The sequence below is a fragment of the Lolium rigidum genome, chromosome 5 (assembly GCF_022539505.1).
Source record: "Lolium rigidum isolate FL_2022 chromosome 5, APGP_CSIRO_Lrig_0.1, whole genome shotgun sequence".
In the NCBI taxonomy this organism is placed as follows: Eukaryota; Viridiplantae; Streptophyta; class Magnoliopsida; order Poales; family Poaceae; genus Lolium; species Lolium rigidum.
The window spans coordinates 190,592,350-190,604,097 of NC_061512.1; the positions used below are offsets into that span (position 1 = coordinate 190,592,350).

The following is an 11,748-nucleotide window of genomic DNA, read 5'->3' on the forward strand; positions in this document are numbered from 1 at the left end:
GTTATTCTATCAATGGTTTACGCAGAGACCCGGTATCGTCTACGATGATACACTGTAATGAGTGGAATTACGTTTCGATACTTGATATCATTGGCAGTACAAATGAATTTATCAATGCAGTTAATGGATGTAGTGACCGCATAACTATATGGGTCACTCGATGTGGATATTTATATGAAAGTCCCTGATGGACTTAAAATCCCTAATCCAAACATAAATCGCAACATGTATTGTGTAAAATTACAAAAGTCACTCTATGGCTTAAAGCAGTCGGGTAAAATGTGGTATAACCGGCTTAGTGGGTTCCTTCTTCAGAAAGGATACTCAAATAATGATGATTGCCCATGCATTTTCATAAGGAAATCCTCAAAAGGATTTTGCATCATCTCAGTTTATGTTGATGACCTCAACAACATTCGTAACATTATGGCAGATATATTTGTAGCATGCAATCATTTAATGAAGGAGTTTGAGATGAAAGATTTGGGAAAAACTAAATTCTGTTTAGGTTTTCAACTTGAGCATCTTCCCTCAGAAATACTTGTTTATCAACCCTTATACATTCAGAAAGTTTTGGAAAAATTCAGTATGGATAAACCATATCCATCCAAAACACCCATGGTCGTTAGATCCCTTGATATGGAAAAGGATCCTTTTAGACCTAGGGATGATAACAAAGATGTATTGGGATCTGAGTTTCCATACCTTAGTGCGGTAGGTTTCCTTCGTAGTAAATTTAGTGGCTATACACAGTGCAGCTCCAACGAAACACCATTGGACTGGAGTGAAGAATATCTTCAGATATTTACAAGGTACCAAAGATCTTGGTTTATTCTATAAGAAGAATCAAGATATGACTTTGACCGGCTATATTGGTGCTGGCTATTTTTCTGATCCCCATAATGCTAGATCACAAACTGAATTTGTATTTTTATACGGTGGAACTTCTATCTCATGGAAGTCAACTAAACAGACTTTAGTCCCAACTTCCACTAACCACTATAAAATAATTGCATTATATAAAGCTTCATGTGAGTGTGTATGGCTTCGCCGAGTGATTAATCACATGCAAACCTCATGCGGTATAGGTTCATTAGAATCACCAACAATTATCTATGAAGATAATGTTGCATGTGTTGCTCAAATGCATATGGTATATATAAAAATTAATGTCACAAAACATATTGCTCCAAAACTGTTTTTTTCCTCATGAATTACAGAAAAATGGAGAAATTAATATTTTGCAAACAAAATCATGTGGCAATTTTGCAGATTTGTTCACCAAATCTTTACCAACAGCTGCATTTCAGAAATGCATGCATGGCATTGGTATGAGACGACTTATAAATTTGCAAAGTCCAGGGGGAGAAATCTCCCAGGACTGAACTTAAAATTATCATCCGATAATAATATATTGTACTCTTTCCTTGTGAGTTTCTCCAATAGATTTCTCATATAGGTTTTAATGGTACAATTATTATACCAACGGTATATCGGATTCCTATATTATCCTTATATTTTTCCCACATGATTTAGGAGGACATATATTGTACACGATCAAGTTTTCAAGATCAAGATCCATCAAGATCAAGTTTTCAAGAGACCCTATTGAGAATTTCGGACATAGAAGATTTCGATGACAGCATTGTCCAAGGGGGAGTGTTAGGAATTAATTAGCGCTAGTTTAAGGCTAATGAGGCAGTTATTAGATTCCCTAGAATATTCTCCTTAGCAGCTAGAATATTTACATTTTGTCCAATCGTTGTGCAAATCAAACAGTTGTGTCATTTCCCAAGAAACACGAACATGTAATAACCGACATTGTAATTGACGGTTCGGGTAGTATATAAATTTGACCAAAGTATCAATAAAGACAATCATTCACATCCATTCGTTTCCTCTCAATCTCTGTATCTCTTCATAAACAATCTACCATCACTCTCCACCTCTTTCAGTTCCCAATATTCCACAATAGCACTGAATAAATGAGTCCACCGTACCTAGGCAATCTTGTAATTTTGTTACATTCACTAGCTTTTCTAACTATACTAAAATCGCCCCCAATAACGGGCAAGGTAAATTATTGCTACTTAACGCATGTATAAGTTCGCAAGCCATCTTATTACTATTTTGAAAACTATTTTGAGAGACGACAGAGTATAAATATATACAAAACAAAATCGAGATTACCAGGCCGGTGTCACAAGCCATAACAGACAGTCACAAACCCGAGTCTCATTCATGCGACATCAATTTCCAGCAACGCTGCTGTGATATTAGAGCCGCACGAGATAATGCCAACTAAATCATAATCAGTTTCCAACAACACTTCTTTTGTGCGAAAATACGGGTATTTTCTACCCAAATCTAGACAATATTCCGATTTTTTCTAGGAATCTGCCTCGGTCTTGGCCTAGACGTTGGCCTGCCTAGCTCTTTTGCCTCGCTTCTAGATGGGCTTCCGCTTGAGTGGGCACATGAATGCTTGGACCAAATCTAGCAGGCTGCCTAAAATTGCAAGATTGCATGGTGTGTACCTGATCATGATCAGAATTGTTATTCTATCAATTGATTGGGCTATTGAATTTTTACACCATCTATACCTAGACAAAGTTGACTCACTTATTTTAGGACGGAGGGAATATATTTTATGAAAAGCAGTCTGTATAGGAGAAATAGATTTATCTGCAACTAAGATGGCTCTATTATTCAAAACTTTAGTAACCAACTTCAACAAAACATTTGACAGGCAAGTTGGCCTATATTGTAGGATCATATCAGCACCAACAGTTTTAGGTAAAAGAGTTAGGACACCATAATTTGAACTAGAAATATCCACTCTTCCGTGAAAGGACTACAAAAAAAAACATAAATTAGAGACCAATAATGCAACTCAGCTGAAAATCCATCTAGGACCTGGGCCTTATTATGTTTCATTTGAAAACGAGAAAACTTAATTTCCTCTACAGTAAAAGTTGTAGTCCTAGCAACTCTATATCATTATCATATAAAACATTAGGAACTAAATCATCAAAACCAATACCCATATCAACATTACCAGGACTAAACAAATATTTATAAAAGGAAGTAGCAAGCAACAACACATACCTATCAGCTTGAACTAGACCCCCATCTTGATTCAAGAAACTAATTTTATTTGGCCATAAAGTAAGCAGTACAAGCAATTCCTTCTAGTAATTCATTTTCTTTCGCTCTCTGTCACCACCTCACTTCCTCTTGGTTATAAATTCTGTGCAACTAATCTTCATATTGCTTTCTACTTAAATCTATAGCTTCAACCGAAACTTTCTTTTGTCTCTTACGTAACCACATAATTTAGGTTCCAACCTTTAAGATTTTTTCCTTATACCTCTAGCTCTATTTTTTCCATTTAGTTAAGAAGTCCCTTCCAGGATTTAAAAAAACTATTCCGCAATCTGTAGACTAAACTATCTAAATCGTCTCTTAAAACCCAACAAGTTTAAATTTAAAAAGGTTTCTCCAGTTTACCAATATTTAAACATAAGTCCGAAATAATAGCTGAATGATCAGAAATCACTCTAGGTAAAGTTTTCATGTATAATAAGCTAGGGGTACATGCTTTCAAAAGTCAGACATCAAAATTCTATGTAATCGAAACAAAGTAGGATCTTCTTGATTGTTAGAGCAAGTAAACAATCTAACATCACTCTGCACCTCCTTCAGCTCCCAATTTTTCATAATAGCATTAATTAAACAAATGAGTAGCTTTTGTAATTATATTAAAATAGCCCCCAATAACGGCCGGGTAAGGTAAATTATTGCTACTAAACGCATGTACAAGTTCACAAGCCATCTTATTGCTATTTTGACAGACGATAGAACCACAAATATATAAAAAAAAAAACTAAATCGAGAGTACCAGCCCGGTGTCACAATGAAGCCCCCTAACAGACAGTCACAAACCGGATCGAATCTCATTCATGCGACATCAATTTCCAGCAACGCTAGCTGCTGTGATGTTTGCTTATGACGCAGCAGAGCCACACGAGCTAATGCGAACTAATCATCAGTTGTTTCCAACAAGAGCTTCTTCTGTGCGATCTTCACGAACCCACACCGCGGTGGTAAGAGAAGTTCCGCCCGCACCTGCAAAACAGATGGATGAAACAGGAACCAGCCTCGCGGTAACTTTGTGTTGGGTGCGCATGAAAATAAATAATGGGTCTGCCTGCGAGTAAAAGATTCAGGTAAAGCAGTATATATAGTTAGTTACCTGCAGTGCATGGAGTCGCAGCCGGACACCTTCTCGACGTACATCCTGCAGCCGGGGCACCTCCCCCACCTCCGCTGCTGCGCGACCTTCCTGAGCAGCAGATCGTCGCGGCCGCGCTCGTCCTCGCCGAGCCGCTGGAACTCGGCGCACTGGACGCCGTCGTGCCACGGCACCTTGCACCGCGCGCAGAACATCCGGTTGCAGTGGGGGCACTCCACGTTCGTTGTTACCGCCGCCGCCGCGTGCTCGGGACTGGTGTCGTCGACCATCAGCGCCGAGCAATCCTTGAAGGGACAGTAGAACTTGAGCTCCCCGGGGAGCGCTGCTTCGCATAGCGCCGCGCCCCACCTGTCGAAGAGCGGCGGCGGGATCACGCGCCGGCAGTCCTCCGGGTGCAGCACGCCGACCTTGCAGCCCGGATCGGGGCAGCCGATGGACAGCAGGTTCTGCTCGACCTTGGCGGCGATGTACTGCCTCACGCAGCTGGCGCAGAACGCGTGCGCGCACCCGGCCACGGGGAAGCGCTGTATGCCGGAGACCGTCTCCGTGCAGATCATGCAGTAGAACCGGTCGATGGTCGTGGCCCTGCGGGAGCTTTTGCAGCCGACCTTGAACACCGCGCCATTGCTCGGGTTTTTCACCTTTCCGTTGGCTACAGCTTCGAGCAAGATCAAGCTGTCATCGTCATCTAGGTCGACGACTTCAACTATATCATCTACATCGATGACTTGACGTAGCAACTTTACACGCTTGCCTTTGCGGTCTGGAATGGATTCTTTGGAGGTTCTGGCGACGTCGCGAGAGGGCGAGGCCGAGGAGTCGATGGAGAGGAGGATGGCCTGCTGGATCTGAATCTCGTCGGATCTCCTGGAAGTGCCAAGGACTGCTATGTCGTCGTCTTCGTCGTCAGATGAGATGTAGATGGGCAATGGAACGTCGGTGATGGTGGAGGCCGCCATGACCGGCGACGACAGATGTTCGGCCAGCGGCGGCGCTGGCTTGCTTCCCATCTGTGTGGTGTGGCGTGGCGTCTGGGGTTTTGGCTTGTGGAACTGTTGATTGGGGCCATTTTAATCCGGAGGAGATTACGGGACGCGTGGGCGGGTGCGATCTCTTTGATGCGACGAGTGGGGAAATTAAACGGCGGGCAGTAGAATCGTCAGAAAATCAAGTTTTGGCCTTTAAAAAGGAAGATTGGGGATCGCCATCTACGGCGACGAGAGTCCCGTCGCTGGTGAGCCACTCGATATCGCCCTTGTTCAAGTACTCTAGCTAGATTTGAGATCAACTCAAAAATATACGAGTCGATTATGGCCATTCTTTTGTAACTTGGTTAATATATATAAGCTGGGTTTGAGCAGAGGATAACTCACTCGGAATAGCTAGTTTGAAAGCCCAACTAATAAGTTGGGCAGCTTATGAAAGAAGCTCGAGAAGGGCAGTTTATGTTTTAAGCCGTCAAAAAAAAAACCAAGCCTTTGACTTGATATAAGAATAGCTGAGAAAAGTGATACGAAATATTAAAATTAAAACATCTGTTTATCTTCTATTATTATTGATGAACAAAAGGCGGGTGAGTTTTTCTATTGTCGTACAAGGAAGCACGGTCGAAAAAAACTCGAGACTAAGTTGAGATCATTTCAAGCTAAGCACGAACTAACTCTAACCACATTGCGACGTAGAATCAACAAAACCAAATCCTTGAAGATATAGTCTATTTAAAGTAAATTCATTTTTTAACTAATATATGCACTAGATTTAGTTATTGCTTCTTCTCCGTGTTAGTAGCTAAAATAAAATCTAATATCGCCACTTGTAAAGTATGTTGCTTATTTTCTTATAAAAGTGATTTGATTTTGAGGGCTAACTTACGAGAATTCAACAAAGGACTCAAGTTCAGATTTAGCAGGAATAGTAAATATAGCACCCAAGTGACTGGATCGTAGCGGACAAAGGGGGGGGGGGTGAATGGACGCTACACAAATTTTAAGTCTTTTTCAGTTTTAGTGGTGCGGAAGGTAAATGTGATAGCTTTAGTGGTGGAGATGTTCCTAGTATGATCCTAGGCAAGTGCAACAAGTAAAGGAAACAAGCATGATAGTAAGAGTAAGGAGCGGGACAACCGGATGGCGCGGAGACGAGGCGAGGTTTGTTTCCCGCAGTTCCTCTCACAAAAGAGAGTACGTCTGCGTTGAGGAGGTGCTAGCCTCACACAAGAGGCTAGGCGGCCACACCACGAAGGAAGGCATCACCTTCTTCCTCGAGAGAGCTCCATGAAGGGGCTCCCCCTTCTCCACTAAGATACCGGTCGAGGCGGTGGTTCCTTCACAAGGTTGGGGCGAGCTCCACATCCCTAGGAGGCTCCCAACAACCTATGGGGCTAGCACAACACCAAGCTAGCCTCCACAGGTGCACTTCTTCCAAGATCCCACCATAGGAACCCTAACTCCAAGATCCACTAAGGACTAACACGAATTGGTGAAATCTCTCTTGGTAGAACTATAGATTGGGGTCTCCTCCACCACTTCTCAAAATTTGGGCAAGATTGGTTGGATGGTTGGGGAGATCCTCAAGGATTAAGCTCATCAACAATGGAGGGGAGAGAGAGAGAGAAGAGATAAAATCGTGTTGGGGAAGAAGGGCCCTTTAAATAGGCCCCCCCAAAATCCAACCGTTACCTGCAGTTTTTGCCTAAGCGGTACTACCGCTTTGGTAAGCGGTACTACCGCTCTGGATTCGAAATCTCACAGAACTTATCCACCTGGACACATAGCGGTACTACCGCTCGCGGTACCGCTCGAGGTACCGCAATTGCCTCCAGAGCTTACTGGATCCCAAGCGGTACCGAAGCGGTACCAGAGCGGTACTGCCGTAACTTATGTTACGGTACTTAAGCGGTACCGAGGCGGTACTACCGCTCGAGGTACCGCAAAGGTACCGTAACTTGTTCTGTGGGTCTCTCTCAGTGCAAAACTCCAGAGCGGTACCTTGGGCGGTACCAGTAGGGATAGCGGTACTACCGCTACTAGTACTGGTAGTACCGGCCTGACAAAAACTGCTTTCTCCTCTTTTCCTCTCCAACCATGTCACCTCGCGATACACACACAAAATCAGAAAACCTATAAGCTACAGTCCTCCGATCTTGACGTGTCCAGCGAGGTCACCGTGCACTTGCAAATCTAACAAAGATACTCTTTGCACACGGTGAGATTGTTCAAGTGTTGTCCTCAAACACACAAAACACGGGGTTTAGACTTTGCTTTTTCAATCTCCCCATTTTTGGTGTTTGATGACAACACAAGATATTATGATGAGATATTTAGATTTGCAAAAGCTCGACGGAGCTCCCCCTAGACATGTGCATATCTTGAATATGTATTTGAATACAAATGCACACATCCTAGAGACATAACTCCCCCTAGATTTTACAAACCAAGCACATATGCAACAAGGATACTTGACATGTTCATATAGCATATGCACACTATGGAGGCAACACAAGATCATGCAAGGAGTTTTGGGTGAAGTTATCATACCTTTGCCTTGAGAATACCCGAACTCACAACAAGTGCCTCCATAGAGTTGGTGTAGCCACAAGAAGAGATAAGCAACGAGGACCAAAAGGCTACAACAACAAAAGTCCCCATGCAAAAACCCATCCTAATAGGCAACTTCTCCCCCTTTGGCATCGGAACACCAAAAAGGAGGATAAGCAAACTAAAAGGATGGTAAGGAAATACACAACCAAGCTTGCAAAAACCAACAAGGAAAACAAAGCTTGGATGAGACTCCCCAAAAACATGGAGAAAAAGAAAAGACAACAAAAGAAGAAGGACAAAAGAAAGTCACAAAGAAACACGAAGAACCAAAAAATCCTCAAGGAGGAGGTTGGTGGCCGAAGCCACCGTGTAAGAGTATAGTAGTGTGAGGTCGCGTAAATGTATCTAGGACTCACGGCTACAACTCAACATGAAGCTCATTAGTCACTTATTTGACAAATAGCATATGTTTTGGATTTCTTTATGCATTATGGGGGGAGGGATAGCTCAATAAGGTTAAACCGCACTCCCCCAATGTTCATGCGTGTTTCTCCTCTAGACATATAGTTAAAGAGTGGTATGTGCGCACGACGGTCAAGCGAAGTTCGATGGATCAATGATATTTAGCTCATGCCTCAACTCAATGAAACGCTTCTCATCCAAGGGCTTCGTGAAGATGTCCGCCAATTGCTCCTTGGTACCAATGAAGGATAGAACAATATCTCCGCGAGCAATGTGATCACGGATGAAGTGGTTCCTTATCTCAATGTGCTTCGTCTTGCAAGGAAGAACCAGATTATAGGCGATCTTGATTGCGCTCTCATTGTCACACAAAAGAGGCACCTTGCTATACTCGAGTCCATAATCCCGCAAGGTTTGCCTCATCCATAAGATTTGAGCACAACTACTCGCCGCGGCAACATACTCGGCTTCCGCGGTAGAGACGGAGACACAATATTGCTTCTTTGAGGACCAACACACCAAGGATCTTCCAAGAAAGTGACAAGCTCCGGATGTAGACTTCCTATCCACCTTGTCGCCCGCCCAATCGGAGTCGGTGAAACCAACCAAAGAGAAGTCTGTGTCCCTTGGGTACCATAGTCCGAAGTGTGGGGTATCAACTAAATATCGAAAGATCCTCTTTACCGCCACAATGTGGCTTTCCATCGGACTTGCTTGAAACCATGCACACATACCAACGCTTAACATTATGTCCGGACGAGAAGCACAAAGGTAAAGAAGAAAACCTATCATCGAACGGTAGAGCTTGGGATCCACCGCCTTGCCGGTCTCATCAAGGGAGAGTTGACATTTGAGATGCATCGGGGTTCCAATGCCCTTGGCGTCCTTCATGTCGAAGCGCTTGAGCATGTCTTGGAGGTACTTTGCTTGATTGATGAAGGTGCCTTATCGCATTTGCTTGATCTCGAACCCGAGGAAGTACTTGAGTTCACCCATCATCGACATCTCAAACCTATTAGTCATCAACTTAGCAAACTCATCATTGAACTTTGTGTTAGTTGAGCCAAATATGATGTCACCTACATAAAGTTGGCATATGAAGAGCTCCCCATTGACTTTCTTAGTAAAAAGAGTGGGATCGATTTTCCCCACTTCAAAACCATGGTCTACAAGCAACTCCTTTAGATGCTCATACCAAGCTCTAGGAGCTTGTTTGAGACCATATAGGGCCTTTTTGAGCTTGAAGACATGGTCCGGGAAATGGGGGTCCTCAAATCCTGGTGGTTGCTTCACATATACCTCCTCATGTAAAGGACCATTAAGAAAAGCACTCTTAACATCCATTTGTTGCAACTTGAAGCCATGATGAGAGGCAAAGGCCAAAAGGATACGGATGGACTCAAGCCTTGCAACGGGTGCAAAGGTTTCGCCAAAGTCCACGCCTTCAACTTGAGAATAGCCTTGTGCCACCAATCTTGCTTTGTTGCGGATGACGATGCCATGTTCATCTTGCTTGTTCTTGAAGACTCATTTGGTTCCGATAACATTGCGGCAATGATCGGGTCGCTTCATGAGAGTCCACACATCATTCCTCTTGAAGTTGTTGAGTTCCTCTTGCATTGCTATCAACCAATCGGGATCTTCAAGCGCATCATTAACCTTGAGTGGTTCCACCATGGAGACAAAGGCATGGTGCTCACAAAAGTTTGCTAGTTGCCTCCGGGTGGTCACTTTGCTCTTTAAATCACCAATGACATTACGCAAAGAATGGGACTTGAGGCGCAAATGTCTTGTAGTAGGGTCTTCACGGCGAGTATCGGCCATAGGAGTAGATTCTTGTGAGTCCTCTTGGCCTTCATCATGGTTTAGATCCTCGCCTTGACCTTCATTGTTGTTGAATGGGGCATCATCATCATCATCATCATGAGAGCCGGACGACTCGGGGGTATTAGGAATGGAATTGTCCATAAAGATTGTCCCCGAGCCATTCGGTGAAGAACTTGAAGCTTGACCTTGGTCACTTGATGTCGGTTGTTGAGGTAGATGAGCTTGCGATAGTTGTTGATGTTGTTCTTGAGTTTGTTGAGGTAGGCTTGCACTTGATTGTTGTTGTTGTTGTTGATGTTGAACTTGAGGTTGTTGTAGAGGTTGGCTTGCACTTGTATGATCGACGGAAGAAGCTTGGCCTTGTGGTGTAGATGGCTCCACTTGGGTGGAACTTGGTCCTTCCCCGGTACTCATAGAAGGTAGCTCTTGAGGTCGGCGAATGCCAACGCCCATCCTTCCCATGGCATCCTGGAGAATTGCATCTCCTTTCTCACAAGAAGCACTTCGCTCCTCCAAAGATCTATCATCTTCATCGAATGTCACATCACAAGATTGTACAACTCGCCCATTTGACTTGTTGAAGACTCTATAGGTGTGAGAATCCGTAGCATAGCCAACAAAAATTCCTTCTTGATCTCTTGAATCAAACTTGGATAGTCGTGTGTCCTTGACAAGCACATAACATTTGCATCCGAAGACCTTGAAGTATGACACATTGGGCTTGTTGAAAGGACACGGATGTCGCCTAGAGGGGGGTGAATAGGCGATTTAAAACTTTTACGAGATGGGCTTAACAAATGCGGAATAAAACTAGCGTTTACTTTGTCAAGCCCAAAGCCTATATACTATTGTTCACCTATGTGCACCAACAACTTATTCTAAGCAATGGTTCACCTATGTGCACCAACAACTTATGTTAAGCAATACAAGAAAGTATGTGATAGCAAGATATATATAACTTCAAGCACGATGGCTATCACAAGGTAAAGTGCATAAGTAAAGAGCTCGGGTATAGAGATAACCGAGGCACGCGGGAGAACGATGATTTATCCCGGAGTTCACACTCTTGCGAGTGCTAATCTCCGGTGGAGAGGTGCGGTTGCTTAGTGCTCCCGAACACCACAAGAGGCTCACCTTGAGGTGTGGTTGCTCGATGCACACCAACGCCACAAAGGCCTCACCCCAAGATGCGGTACTCACACCACACACCGAACGCCACGAAGGCGCCTCACCTAAATCTCCGGTGACCCTCGCCACAAAGGCCTAGGTCACGGTTCCACTAAGGGATTTCCTTCGAGGCGGAAACCGGGCCTTACACAAAGATTGGGGCACACTTCCACAACTTAATTGGAGGCTCCCAACAAATCGCCACAAAGGCCTAGAATCCGTCTAGGGTTCCAAGAACCCAAGAGTAACAACCTTTTTGCTTTCACCACCACGAATCACCGTGGAGAACTCAAACCAATGCACCAAATGCAATGGCAAGAACACCACAAAGATGCTCAAGTCCTTCTCTCTCAAATTACAACAAAGCTACAAAAGCTATTGGGGGAATAAGAGAGGAAGAACAAATAAGAAGGAGGAACACCAAATTTCTCCAAGATCTAGATCTAGTGGATTCCCCTCACAAAGAGAGGGATTTGATTGGTGAAGATGTAGATCTAG

General features: G+C 43.7%; 1 protein-coding gene across 1 annotated transcript; it reads right to left on the reverse strand.

Moving 5' to 3' along the window:
- Positions 1–4,251: 4,251 nt before the first annotated feature.
- On the reverse strand, positions 4,252–5,265 carry LOC124656880 (E3 ubiquitin-protein ligase RSL1-like). Its single transcript, XM_047195541.1, has one exon. The coding sequence runs from the start codon at positions 5,263–5,265 to the stop codon at positions 4,252–4,254; it is 1,014 nt and encodes a 337-aa protein (XP_047051497.1).
- Positions 5,266–11,748: the final 6,483 nt, after the last annotated feature.